General features: G+C 31.5%; 2 protein-coding genes across 2 annotated transcripts; one reads left to right on the top strand and one right to left on the bottom strand.

The window, feature by feature from the left end:
* Positions 1–10,846: 10,846 nt before the first annotated feature.
* Positions 10,847–11,457, bottom strand: LOC113509529 (uncharacterized). The gene is made up of 2 exons (XM_052894742.1): positions 11,370–11,457; positions 10,847–11,316 (listed from the first exon to the last, which is right to left on the bottom strand). Exons 1-2 carry the CDS (start codon positions 11,455–11,457, stop codon positions 10,847–10,849), a joined length of 558 nt encoding a protein of 185 aa, XP_052750702.1.
* A 978-nt stretch (positions 11,458–12,435) lies between these two features.
* On the top strand, positions 12,436–13,059 carry LOC113509528 (uncharacterized). The gene has a single exon (XM_026892864.2). It carries the CDS (start codon positions 12,436–12,438, stop codon positions 13,057–13,059), a length of 624 nt encoding a protein of 207 aa, XP_026748665.2.
* Positions 13,060–15,633: the final 2,574 nt, after the last annotated feature.

Genomic DNA, 15,633 nt, shown 5'->3' with positions numbered 1-15,633 from the left:
GTTTCTATTCATATTGACAATTGCCAATCTTCCGTTTATAATAACGTTTGATTTTTGAAAATAACAGGAAATTATAATTGTAACAGACCGTTGTTGGAAAACGTTTTTGGTGTTTATCAAAATGAAAACGGATATTGGCAAGACACTCTTTTTTATTCAATTCACAGAAACAACAACTAACAACTCGTGCACACACGTGTCACAGGCATTTGTTCGGCGCATGCGCGCCGGCATTAATTCAATCAAAGTACTAACAGATGGCACTAATGGTTACAATTATAACAAATTACGAGGTGCGAGGTGCGTCGCTTACAATAATATTGGTACTTTTTAGTTTTAGATTAATTATTTTTGCGATACGAAAATGAAGATAACAAATTTTATTTATATACCTTGTTGTTTGATTGTATGTCTTGAATTTCTTTGGTTGTTGAATTATTTTCAATTTTATAGTTTTATTTATTGTTACAAGAAATATAGAGAATAAATATAGTATAGCTTAGCTGTACTTAATAGTCAAGGATGTAACGGGGAACTCCTTACCTATAAATATGATTTTTGAAAGCTATATATATCTGGGTATGCTGTATTTTATAATAATAATTACTTATAATAATTATATCAAAATTATAGACAATAAGTATCTAACTGAACAATAAATACTAGGTAAAAATGAATAATTACGTTATTTGTTTTTTTTTATTTATTAAAATCTCGACATATATGCTTATAAAAATATGCTTAACAGATTTAATTTTAATTTGAAAGGGATAAAAGGCAGAAAAATTTGTGGCAATCTGAAACGAAAATCTCAAGTCATGTAAAAATGTGATAATGTGCATAATGCCTCGAAGTGTGAATGGAGGTCCGCAAGATGTACGCATGCGCAATCGTGCAGTTGTGATGGTCAGTCAAAAGCTGACTCATTCTACCCTTTCTATTCTCATGTTTAAATAGGCAACTAACGGTAGTAAGGTTAGCAAATTTTGTAAAGAGTAATAAAATTTTAAATTAAAACGGCAACCTCTAGTTAGTCAGTAAAACCGACATATTGTTAATATTAGTAATATAATTTTATGGTTGTATGCAGATGTCGTCATAAAAAAACCCTTATATTAACTTTTGTCGTGCTTGGTTCTGTGATATTGGCTCATCTACACCAATATTACGAGTATAAAGAGGAAAATTTTGTTTGTTTGTTTGTAATTGTATATTAATTGTAGATCTTATAAATATCTACAAAAAAGTCCGCGACACACTATACCTATCTATGTCGAGTGAGGCACAACAACCATTTTTATTAAATTATTTCATCACTAAGTACAGTTTATTTATTTGGTCTTTGAATGATTAAAATTGGACGTATTGTTTTGAAATTATGGCGAAATTAAAATATTACGATTTCTGCTGCACGGCTCGTTACGAAGTGAGCGTCACCAAGGCAGGTGTGCGCGTGCGGGAGGGGAGATAGAGAAACACTGATAATTTTAGAGGTAGGTCTAGGCGTGTTAAATAAAACTTCAGAATTTTCACCGTACCAGTAAGGTATAGGTAGGTAAGTTTTAACTTTTAGGACATAGATGTTTTGAAAAGTAACTCCTACGGGGGTAAAAATGGTACCCGCAGCGAAGCGAGGGCGGGACCACTATGCATAATATAGCAGAGAAACACTGATAATTTTAGAGATTTCTAATGTGATGTCGTAAATTAATGCATTTTTTGCGCTTAGCATTGCACCCATGCGAAGCCGGGGCAGGTCGCTATAATATACACTAATATTATAAAGAGGAAACATTTGTTTTTTAGTTTGTAACGAATGGGCTCCGAAACTACTGGACCGATTTCAAAAATTCTCTCACCAATCGATAGCTACATTCTATGTGAGTGCCATAGGCTATATATTATATTTATCGAACTGTGACCATTAATGTCGAGCAAGTCGGAAGAAAAATTGTATAAAATTCACTTATCTTGCGCGCACTGACTAAATAGTTGCTTATAATGAAAAACAATGTTCTACGTTTTTAAAGTACTCATTGAGATCTACAAATAAGTCCGCGATAGCATATGTCTAACTATTACGGTTAGGTCACAATAATCACTTTACTTTCTAAAATTACGAATAACCACGCTGGTCGCCGTCTGGGTGGTATTTTCATACTCCAGTATTAATCCTTATCCAAATAAATCTATCGAGTTATTTCCAAAAATTGCATATTGCGATAACCAAGATCCACGCGGGCGAAGCCGCGGGCGAAAGCTAGTTGATTTATATATGTAAAATATTGCGTCTTGGTAATGCCTTTATAAACTTCCGCGATACAGGTTCGTCTAGTGTGGGATTCAACGAAGTCATGTTCTATTAAATATTCGAGCGAGTGTTTAATAAATAAATAAATTAGTATGATTTACGATAGTTACTATTCAATAAAAAGAAAAATATTTAAAAGGTTAATACAAGTGGATAAAATTGTTCTAATGTAAAGGGATAGTAAAAGGATACCTATGTTCGTGAGTTGACGAAAAAATTATACTTATGTTAAACTAAATATCCAGATATTGAGATAATCACTGAAACAATTACACTGGTTGGGTACGGAGGGAGGATATTGGATGTACCTGTTAGGGATAACTATGGATACTGACGCGAGAACAGATTGTAAATGGAGTTGATTTGCTAGCAATTATACTTTTAATTACGTATTAACTTAATTCATGGAAGTAGATATATAATCGATTAAGATTAAGATTATATTTGTAAATTGTCATAGTTGTAAAATATTCATAGTATGTAGCTATTACATAATTTACATTGGACATATAAAAACTATTTATATAATGTACTAAAAATAACGGATTCAGTCCATAGAGTCAAACTACGAGAAGCTGAAAGGAGTCAATAAAATATTCGAGGGTGAAAATAATATAAATTTACGTAAAACTATATATTTCACATATATAAAGTACATACAATAATGAATAATTTTTTACATGTATGTACCTACATATATTATAACATTTATAAATTTCAGGACTGTTTTGTTGATCTTCCTAAATTTTTAATTCCCGTAGGACATAATTCGGGTCCACGCGGAAGGGTTTTCGCAAATGACAGGCGGGTAACGTAACAATCACAACCAATATTATTATTGACTGTTGTTAAGATATTAAAGCAAAATAGTCTATAAGATTATAAATGCTAGGTTTGATTTCCATTATGCATATAGACAGCTGGATTTAATAAAATGCAGTTGTTGATTTTGCGCCCCACAAAGTGTCCGCTATAATGACAGTTATTGCAGCTTCCTATATTTACATTACTCTTAGACTATTCGTGTAATTTAGGTAGACTATTTAATTTTTTATCATTATTAGGTAGCGTCCATCTATCGACCACTGTTGAACGTAAGTTACCTTAATATTTCATCCAGGGACTTTCTGCAATGCTTTTTTTATTATCATGTCATATCGCGAGGAGTCGCCTTACACGTATTTACTTTTGTATCTTTAGTCTGTACGGAGTTTGCTTGTACGGAGTCGTTATTCGGAAATGTTTCTTTCTTATCGATTATCGGCCAGCCCATTGTCGACCATTAACCTTGAGCACGACAGTTTGCAGGATCTATAGATTTTCTGTCACGTTAGTTTTTCTGCGGAAATTCCTAATGTTGCCCTTTCCATAGTTGTCCGAGGAAGTTAGCTAGTTAATTATAGAATGAACTTGACGAGCTTATAAATTAAATAATTTTATGTCTAGATATAAATTGGTATTTTATACCTATTTAATCACTGACACTTTGTGGGTGTGGCCAATTTGAGTCGGTGTTGCGCAAGCGCAGGTAGGTGTAGATATAGGCGGAGCCTAAAACATGTGTGTACTCATATACTTCTGTGCTTATAAATATTGGTATGAAAAACTATAACAGTATTTTAAGACATTTAAAACAGGATGACCCTCTCGGGTCACGTGTTCTTTTTGGGTCTTTAACTATACGTGGGTATAATATAATACGTAATAAAATATGCACGATAAACAATAATTTCGTTAATTGTATTTTGTTACTAAAAATCTCGTAAATATAAAGTCGTTGTTTATATTTACGTTATTTACGCACGTAGTAAGTACCAGTTCTAATCAGTTACCTATTGCAAATTAAAACATTTTAACACAAGTATGATTTACCTACGGCGTTTCTTTGAACAGGCAGTATACCCGTAGTTTCAACTGTTACCCATTGTCGCCCTGTGTATTAGTTTTATTATTTACTTCTTTGTTATAAGAGATATAATACTTACAAAGAAAAAATGTTTTGCGTTTGTGTCCGTTACGAGTAACTGTGGACAATACCTATTATTAACTGATTATAACTCACAACGCCTAAATGATTCATCATCATTGTTATCTTCATATATACCTTCCGTTCTCTGCTGAACATAGGCCTCCCCCATAAGAAAGAGTTTTGAGTCATCTGCATTCTAAGTGGCCTAGGTAACAAATATTAGTGAAATTTATTTATTCATATTTTTTTTTAGTAAACAATACAAAGCATTTTTCCCATGAAGATACCTGGGTCGAAAATGGTCAGCCGGAAAATATGGTCACATGTCATTATTCCAGACACAAAAAGAAGAAATAACTTGAACGAAGCAATAAATTGTCGCTAGTTTTGCATGTATTCGGATGGGTTACCTGCCATCACTCACGCGCGCTTGCTACGCGCCTAGCGTCCATTAAAGTTTTTTTTTTATACAACTTAGAATGGCAAACAAGCTGACGGCCCACCTGATGGAAAGTGGTAACCGTCGCCTATAGACATGAGCAGTACCATGGACATAACAAAGTATACTGTTTCGCCCATGATACCCCCCATGCGTTGCCATTCCTGAGGACTCAGATGTTATTCCTCTGTACCCAGTAAATTCACGACATATCCCACCCTTCAAACTGAAACACAGTCATGCAAACACAATTGCTTCACGGTTGAAACACGAATGGGACAGAGGTACTCAAGCAATCGACTTTTGTACAAAGTCTCCAATTGAAGTGAAACATGTTGTTGAGGTTATAAAAACATTAAGTAAGTATAGTCCTATATTTTGTTATTTTTCAAATTAGAATCATAGTTATTCATATTACTATATTGTGTGAAGATTGTATTATGATATTTCTTTGTTTATTTATCAGAGTAATAGTGTACTTTTCATTTGTGAATATGAAAATATAAAAAAAATTGTGTGACTGTAAATATGGCTACCGTTTGGCCATATGTACGGTACTAAATTACTGACACTTTCTTTTTTTTTTTTTTTTAGAAAATGGCACGCTCTAAATCTAAAGGGCTTCGAGGTATTTGGTTAGAAGCGTCAATGAAATTAGGAAATGATGGATCTCAAAAGATCTCAAAAGCGTTTTATTTTTGACAATTTTATTGAATTTCCTATAGGTATTTTAAGTTTAATTAAGGAAAACTATCATTTGAATTTCATTGTTGATTTTTACATACATACATATCTGTCACGCCTGTCTCCCATTAGGGTAGGCAGAAACAATGGAACGCCAAATGCTTCGATTTAAAGAAACCTCTTTCGCTTCCTCTTGTTGATTTTTATATCTTTAAATTAATATTACTTGTTAAAGATAGTTTTTTATTTGTACTGAATGTCGCCCAAAGAAAATTATGAACGAATGCTCTATTAAAATATAATATCAATTTATATTTTAATTTATTCGGAAGCTTTTTAAACAAGTAAATTCGTACAGTAAATATGGCCACATACATGGGCATATTTACCTCCCTCGTCGGAAATATGGCCAATTTCTATTTTTTTCTAAACTATTGTAATTATTATTAATCATTAAGTCTTTGTATTTTTTGCCTTTGTTGTAAAGATAAATAGCCATTCTTCATGAATGAATGCTAAAATTTATTTTTGTTTTATCTTTATTACCACAAGAGAAGGATAACAAACCTTAAGGTGGCCATATTGGACCCAAGTACCTTAATTGTTTTTTATTACAATAATAATTAAATTAAATTTTGTAGGTGTATTTTATATAATATATCTCTAGTGCCTTATATCTTCTACTCTTTTCACCCTTATCTTTGCTTCAGAGGATTGGATTGATTTGCCTAATTTTATATTTAATATTAATTTTTAATTACTCCTCAATACTTACTCATATTTAGTAAGTGGGTTATATATTAGGTCCACTAATCAATAAATATGAATATTTTTTATAATACCGACCTACCTATTTATGCAGCCGCGAAACTAAGTGGTAAACTTTAAAAATGTATTATAATACTTAGATGTTAAGTAAAAAAAAAACACAAAAAATAACTAAAATTAATTTAAGAACAAAATATTTTTTTTGTATATATTTTCTTCTAAATTTGTATGAATTAACAAAATTTGAAATACTATCACGCCTATTTAGGCTTAGTAGTAGTTTCTATCCTGTTCTTTATCACCTTACTAATATTATAAATGACTCTTTCATAATACTCAGCTTTTTTATTTTGTATGTCTACCTACGAGTAAATAACACCAACTTTTTTTTAATAAGTGATAATGGATTGGTAACCGCGCCTGTGCTACCGGTATACGCTGGCGGGGCTCCAGTAAGGGACGATAGATGAGAATGAAAAGGCAGGTCAGCCCATCGTGATGATTACATTTGGAATTCAGCACGATGGTTTCCAGGGATGACCACGTGGAGGTCGACCTGATAGAGTATATTGCTAGCAATGGGACTGGTAGCCCACATTACTAACAAAAAATTAACGGTACAATTAAAAAAAAAAACATTTAATACATATGAAAGTTTCTATTATAGTTTTGTCTTATGGGTGATTTATTATATTTAAAAATTTTCTAATGTCTTTTTGATTAGCACAATCCCATCTGTCACTCATTTAAAAGTGCATTATATCATTGTGAGATAGCAGAGATAAATCAAAAGTGAAATGCATACATAATACAATTTAAAGTTATTTTAATACCAATATATTAATAAATGATAAAATGTTAAAATATAACATACTTCAAATAATTTCAGTAACACCTTTAGTTCTTTATTGTATTTCACATCTAAAACGACAAATACAACGTAGTTTTTAACTCTGTAATTTTTGGAAAACATCACGTACATACTCGTACATTTTGCGCGGTGCACGGTCAATCCAATACTCTGACGAGAAGGCAGAGGAGACAGTTTGGGAGCGATAAAGGAGGAAGATTATATATAAAACATCAATTAAAAATGCACCTAGACTTTTTTTGTATCTAATTAACTTATTATTTCTGTAATTAATACAAAATATAACAGATGGATGTAATTGTACAGTTTAGATTTCTTTTCAACCGACTTCAAAGTTTTCAAATCCACTATATATTTTTCGTATGGATCTCTTTAAATATTTTTTCTTTCTAATCGAAATATCTTATTCCCATTTTATTCCTTACTTAAGATTTAATTTGGATGTTAAATTTAGTAACTTTCGATATCATCTTGTACTATTGACTAATCTGTAGTACTGTCTTGTTAATAAAACAGACGTGTTTGTTTTTTGAGGGAAATGATTATTATTTTTTACTAAACATTTATTATTGTTTTGCAAACTAACGAAATAGTTATGAAACTTTAGTAGGTAATATTTGTTAGCTAATGTTTTAATTACATAATTTTTATAGCGTTTTTTTTTTATACCACAAAGGTGGCAAGCAAGCGGATTCTAACCGCTTATGCCTTATGCGTTTATGACAAGCAACCATACCTGCTCTTTTTGCGAGTTATAATCTGTTAATAGTGGGCATTGTCCGCAGACGACGGACACAGATGCAAAATATTTTCTCTTTGTAAGTATCTCTTGTTACAAAGGAATATTTAATAGAAACTAATATACAGGGCGACAATGGAAAAGAGTTGAAGCTACGGGTGTAGGTATTGTTTGTTCTCAGAAATGCTTTAGCTTCGCTATGACTATTTGCAGGACATATTAAATAATATTTCGGATAGAGTTATTGCTCTTTTTATAAGTTTTTTGACAAAACTCTCAAGGGCAAACAAATAGTAAACATTCCATGTTTACTATTTGTTATTATAAAATCTAAACCGATGTTATTTGTTGTAACTTGTCAAATTGGGATATATCCTGTAAAGATATGGTAACAAATAAATAAATTAATCATATTTGTGCGAAAATATCTTGTAGTAATAGTGTTGTGTAATAATAGTTACCATAACTTTATCAGTAGATTGAAAAAAGTCGCAACTACCTACTGCGTATGCGAAGTAACCTCTTTCTATTCATATTTGTTTGTATCTTAGATATCTATGAAAGTTTACGAATTTTCTATACAACTTATAATATTGATTCTAATCTTAGAATATTATGTAGTAGTAAGATAAGTACAACGTTCAAGAATTAAATTTGTGAGCATCGTAGCTCAGTGATACACTAGATACTACCGCGACTTAAAAAGGAGTACGAATCTGGAGAATAAACAAAAAGAAATGTATTAAATTTAATTTCATACCTACCCGAGGCATCTTTAGACAAATTTAAAATAATAGATCACTGCTCGGAGCCTAGAGTATTATAGTAATAATTATTCGGCGCAAAAAAAAAAAAGAATAAATGTGAGCGAAAACGTTACGCAGTTAAGCAAATATACAGGAAATATATAATATTGTATACTGAATAATAATAGACAAATTCACTTTCACATTTACAATATTAATCGAGAATTACTATTTAAAAGTAAAAATATATATAATTAAGCTAAAAATATTTGTAAACATGGTATATGTGAGTTGAAATTGACACGCAGAAAAGTGCGAATAACGGTATTCGTAGACTGGAGACAGGGGTGTCATGTTACAAATATTTTTTGTTGCCCTTCTTTAATTCTCAAGAACAATAATCGCGGTCTACAGGAAAGGGGTTTCGCAAAAAATTCTAAAGGGTACGTTACAGTGCTAAATATGTATTGTAACTAGATTTTCTAGAGCTACACCATAACTAAGAATGATGTGCGTTGAAGCAAGCGATATTTATTATAAGATTTATTATTACATATTATAAAAAGCAGATTTAAAACATAGATGACAATACCTATTTATTCGCATATATCATCTTATATACCCATTTGACGGTGAAATATATCGCTAACAAACATTATTTACTAGTTTTTATACGTGACTTTTTGTCAGCATAAACAGAACATGTTATGAAAAATACAAGACTCATTTTGATTTCGGTTTTATGACTGCAATATAATATCACACTATTATTTGTTTGTATTATTAGGTACACAAGTATAACTTTATAGATTTTTAACAAATGGTGTAGTTAATTCTATTAGAATTATGTCGAACTTGATTTCCAATGTATAGAATGCTTTGGTAAGCATAATCTAGAACACGTAATAATAAACGTTTAGCTTGAGTGTAAAAAAAACGTACTGGTAAAATCTTATTTCCTTCCCGCAATGTTAAGCTTCTTCATTTTTTTTTAATTTAGCGGAAAGTTATCCTTTATAAGTAGAAGGTTACAAAGAATACACGCCGTCACTATGCACGTGTAAAAAATGGTTAAAATTTACAAGTAAAATTTAAGAGTACCTGAAAGAGAATGAACAGCAGCCTTCAATATTACACAACAATATATATTATTACGTCTGAGTGCAGTGGATATGGTACAAAAGAAAGGAAATTGGGTACTGTATCAACTGAAAGAAAAAGATATTAAAAGGAAGAAAAACTTTTTCTGCTCTAAATATATGTGAGTTTGGATTTTCAGGATCACCTCCGATACTACTGATCCGATATAAAATAAGGGTATATTATCCCCGAGTGCTATAGGTTACTTTTTAATTCAGTAAATATATATTTTCAATAATTAATCACGAGTGTGATTGAAGTCGGCAGAAATTCTATATGGCGTGTCTGAACATTTTGAAATAAAGGGATAAAATCTATAGCAAAAATATACATTACATTTAGCTTTACAAAAGAGTCCGCGAAACCAAATATCTATGTTTTGTATTTTAGCCAAAAATGTCTTTTACGTTAAAAGTGAAATACATATGTACTTCAAGAATAAGTTTAGTGCAGGTTTGACGTATACTTTACACATAACAAATACCTAGGTAAATCAAAATGGAAATTTCATGAAGATAAAGTTTATTTTTAAAAGTATTTTCATTGATGTAGTTGATTAGATGAGAATGCGAAATAAAAACAATAAGCCCATAAAATTATTGCGTTATCGCAGGCGCTAGTGAGAATAGGAGGCCATGCGAGAATAGTAGACGAGGCACGGAGGTGAAGGGCGCAGGAGGAACTATATAAACACGCGCACATGAAAATTGCAGAATAGGCTGTTCATTTTAAAATATTAGAGAATATTGGTGCAGTACTTTTACACATGCCAAAATACCAGCCTTACTAAAATATGTGGAACAGTTTAACAGTTACACAAACAAATGTTGCACTCGTGCCAAACCGGGGCGGGTCGCTAGTCTTTACATACAGCTATAAAAATATCGCAGAAATATTAGAAATTGAATATATTGTCTGCTTATACTATAATCTGGACAATTACGAGTTTAAATTATCAGTCAGTTTATATTGTTTTTCAAAATCATTGGTAATAAAACATTTTGTAGCACAATTTTTTTTGTATTTAAATTATTAATATTTATTTTATAACAAATCATTAAAGCTACTAATTTCACAATTATATCACGTCCTTAAGAATTATATTTTTAATTAATTATTTAAATTTTGTTACATGAAGATATCGCACTTAAAATACATAAATTCTTCACTTCACAATAATTAAAAATTGACGCTACGTGATAGTTCAAGACAATTCTTGCAAAGATTAGTAGCCAGCATCGCATTCAATTCCGTGACCTTCTTCTTCAAATAAGTTGTTTGTAGTGACAAACGAAGTTCTCGCATTTTTCTTCTATCTCTGCTCTGTTTCGCTGCAAAATTGTTTCGTTGTCGCTGTATACGATATGCTTCATCGGCTGCTTCATTTGTTTGAATAGTTCTTTTCATTTTAGGGTTATGCCCTATCAGCATTCCACCATTTCTTTCCGCAATTACTCTGAGGGCGTCTTTTTCAAATTCTGTGTATTCTGGATCATCTGACAATGACCCCGGTTCGCATTCCTGTAGTTCTAGTAATTCTGGCGATGTCGACGCTGAATTCGCCGGTATGTGAGAATAGCTTCCTGAATATTCATCATATCCAGTTTGGTTCCTTGGAACAACATGTTGCACTACGAGAGCAGTATACCCTTTACTCGCAAAATTCATGTAATTAGGTGATGTGAGACTAGGGAACATGGACTTTCTAATGCTGCCGGAATTATTTCATTAATTCTCGTTTTGCTCAAATCAAGAGCACATTCTTGAATATATGGTGTCCACAGCGCCATGTCGAAATTATTGTTCAAAAGAAGTAAGGTGTAAAGTAAGGTTCTACTACCGAAAGTGTTGAATAACGACTAAAGAACGTATTGTATGCCCCAGTATCCCATCCTTGATAGTAGGCAGGGTTTGTTAAGAATATGGAAGGGGAATTTTATTCCGGGGCGATGAAATACAAGAAGGGTGGAGGTACCTGTTATCTTCCAGTCAAAAACGTTTACGATGATGTTTATTAACTGTTTATTATAGCTACATAAAATTTATAATTAAAGGTAAGGGATAAAGCCATATGTTGTAATATTTAAATTTGCCGCCTACTATTTTGTTCTGACGTTTAACATAGATTAATAGTTGTTCAAGACTTTTGACATATTCTATTTAATCTGTGTTGCTCACTCTTTAAAATAAAATGTTCTCCTGCGGTTTCTGATTTCACTTGTTATAAATTAATAAAATAGTTTAAATAAAACAACACCATATTAATAATATATGCCATAATAAATCTTTAACTTCTGAAAAAATATACAGCAGAGAAATAAATTTAAATAAGAAGTTTAAATAATAGCGAAATAGAATTCTAAAAAGAGTCTAAAGTTACAAAAGTTTTTAAAAGTTGATTTAATAATTTGTTTCATAATTTTATTACATGGTACTTACACACGATAAGAAAATCAATGTTTAATTCGCTCTATCATTCCTTACAAATTTTATAAGAGTAAAATATTTTTTAATTTATATATATGTAGGTATAATAAACACTTGACAAACATCATCGTAAATGTTTTTGACTGGAAGATAACAGGTACCTACACCCTTTTTGTATTTCGTCGCCCCGGAATAATGTTCCCCTTCCATATTCTTAACAAACCCCGCCTACTGTAAAAGACGGGATACTGGGGCATAAAATACGGTCATTAGTCGTAGTTCAACGCTTACAGTTGGAGTATCTATTTTACACCATACTTCTTTTAAGCAATAATTTCGACATGGCGCTGTGGACACCATATATTGAAGACTGTCCTCTTGATTTGAGTAAAACGAGAAATAATGAAATAATTCCGGCAGTGTTAGAAAAACCATCTTCCACTGATGCCACATCATTTAATCACATGGATTTTGCGTGCAAGGGGTATCGTTTTCCTGATCCTGTTCCCGTAGTGCAACATGTTGTTCCAAGGAAACAAACTGGACATAGTTATTATTTAGTGGACTATTCTCACATATCAACGAATTCTGTGTCAACATCGCCAGAATTACTAGAACTACGAAGATGCGACTCGGAGTTATTGTCAGATGATCCAGAATACATAGAATTTGAAAAAGACGCCCTCAGAGTAATGGCGGAAAGAAATGGTGGAATGCTGATAGGGCAAAACCCTAAAATGAAAAGAACTGTTCAGACAAATGAAGCAGCCGACGAAGCATATCGTATACAGCGGCAAAGAAACAATTTAGCTGCAAAACAGAGCAGAGATAGAAGAAAAATGCGGGAACTTCGTTTGTCACTAAAAGTAACTTATTTGAAGAAGAAGGTTGCAGAAATGAAGGCGATGCTGGCTACTAATCCTTGCAAGAATTGTCTTGAACGATCACGTAGCGTCAATTTTTAATTTTTGTGAAGTGAAGAATTTGTGTATTTTAAGTGTGATATCTTCGTGCAACAAAATTTACATAACTAATTAAAAATATAATCCTTAAGGACGTGATATAATTGTGTAATTAGTAGCTTTAAGGATTTGTTATAAAATAATAAAAAAAAAAATAATAATAATATAAATACAAAAAAAATAATTGTACTACAAAATGTTGTTTTTTATCAGTGTTTTTGAAAAACAATATAACTGTATGTAAAGACTAGCGACCCGCCCCGGTTTGGCACGAGTACAATATTTGTTTGTGTAACTGTTAAACTGTTCAACATATTTTAGTAAGGCTGGTATTTTGGCATGTGTAAAAGTACTGCACCAATATTCTCTTATATTTTAAAATGAACAGCCTATTCAGCAATTTTCATGTGCGCGTGTTTATATAGTTCCTTCTGCGCCCTTCACCTCCGTGCCTCGTCTACTATTCTCGCATGGCCTCCTATTCTCAGTAGCGCCTGCGATAATGCAATAATTTTATGGGCTTATTGATTTTATTTCGCATTCTCATCTGATCAACTGCATCAATGAAAATACTGTAAAAAATAAACTTTATCTTCATGAAATTTACATTTTAATTTATTTACTTGTTTTTATGTATAATGTATAGGTATGTCAAATCTATATCTAAACTTATTTTTGTAATATGTATTTTACTTTTAACGTAAAAACCATTTTTTTTGCTGAAATACAAAACATAGATACATATTTGGTTTCGCGGACTCTTTTGTAAAGCTAAATGTAATGTATGTTTTTGCTATAGATTTTATCCCTTTATTTCAAACTCATTGTCACTCATTGTGATTAATTATTGAAAATATATATTCACTGGCTAGTTTTAAAACAAATAATGTTTATATGTCTGGACTTTTATTTGAGAACAATATATACGAGTATATATATATATTTATGTATTTGTGTAGGCGTTTATATGCTATATATGTGTTTATATGTCTGGTGCGTGCGTGCGTGCGTGCGTGCGACTGCGTGCGTGCGTGCTTGTGCGTGCGTGCTTGCGTGCGTGCGTGTGTGTGTGTGTGTGTGTATGTATATATATATATATATATATATATATATATATATATATATATATATATATATATATATATATATATATATATATATATATATATATATATATATATATATATATATATATATATATATATGTAATTTTAGTATATATAATTATAGTACCGCATTCGAGTATTCTGACACTTCCCTATGGTTGACTGGGGAGTCCTTTTAGCATTAAGTCCGTGATGTACTAATGAATAAATAAATATATTTATTGCAGAAATCTCCCTTTCAATGTCTTTTTCTTTCAGTTGGTACGGTATTAAGTTTCATTTCTTTTGTACCATATCCTTACCACTGCACTCAGACGTAATAATATACATTGTTGTGTAATATTGAAGGCTGCTGATCATTCTCTTACTGTTTGACATGCGTCTTCCATAAGTCATGTTTCCAACTACATATCCTGAAAGTTTTCTGGTGGCTTTTCATGTTCCTTGTCGTCGAAATCAAAATCATTAATTATTAATCATTATTACTATTGAATTTTACTCGTAAATTTAAACCATTTTTTTACACGTGCATACTGATCGAGTGTATTCTTTATAAGCTTCTACAAACAAAGGATAACTTTCTGTTGAATAAAAAAAATATATGAAAAAGCTAATGACGTTTTATCACTACGAAGACCGACGTTTTCAGTACAAACATTTTTTTTATACATAGCAAATCAAGTTCGACTAAATTCTAATAGAATGAACTACGCCATCTTTTATTGTATAATATGTACGTGCCAACAATATGTAAAACTATTTCAAATTTTAAATCGATAGCGTTAGTAGTTACTAAGATACGGCGTTGTAATAGACGGACGGACGGGCGAACGGTTAAAGTCGCACCATAAGGGCTCATTTATACCTTTTTGGTACGGAGACCTTAAAGTTTATAGGCACGTATAATATGAACACATTATACGTGCTTATAAACTTTGAGGGTTGCTTTCGTCACCCTGAATGAATTGGACAATTTCAGGAATATAAATATAAAATCGGCCCACAATTGATGGAGAAATCGATGAACATACATCAAAATATATAAAACCTCCTTTTAAGTTGGTTGGTTTAAAAATACTGTACGATTAATACACTAACCATTCTAGTGAATCAATGTGTTAGTGATAATCGTATGTAATCCTGTACAAATAGTTATCATTGTCAGACAACGTGATACATTTTAATTAGAAATTCTAAATAAAACATAAAAAGTTTGATAAATTCATTTTTTAAAGTTTCGTCATTATATTGTAGTCATCATACAGGTTTATAGTTTTTAATAAGACAAACGAAAATTCGAAAAACCACGAATTGATTCTTCAGATCATCTCCATGGTAGGTACAAAAATATTGAACATATATAAGTATACCTACCCAATTTCAGCTCATATGGATGCTACCAAGCGATTAAAAATAGAATGCAAATTTTGAAAGGAAAGAGTGTAGAGATGATCATACTTTTTATGAAAGA

The sequence above is a fragment of the Galleria mellonella genome, unplaced genomic scaffold (genome assembly GCF_026898425.1).
Source record: "Galleria mellonella isolate WM207_F2 unplaced genomic scaffold, CSIRO_AGI_GalMel_v1 utg23, whole genome shotgun sequence".
Lineage (NCBI taxonomy): Eukaryota > Metazoa > Arthropoda > Insecta > Lepidoptera > Pyralidae > Galleria > Galleria mellonella.
This window is presented reverse-complemented; position numbering and strand designations above follow the sequence as displayed.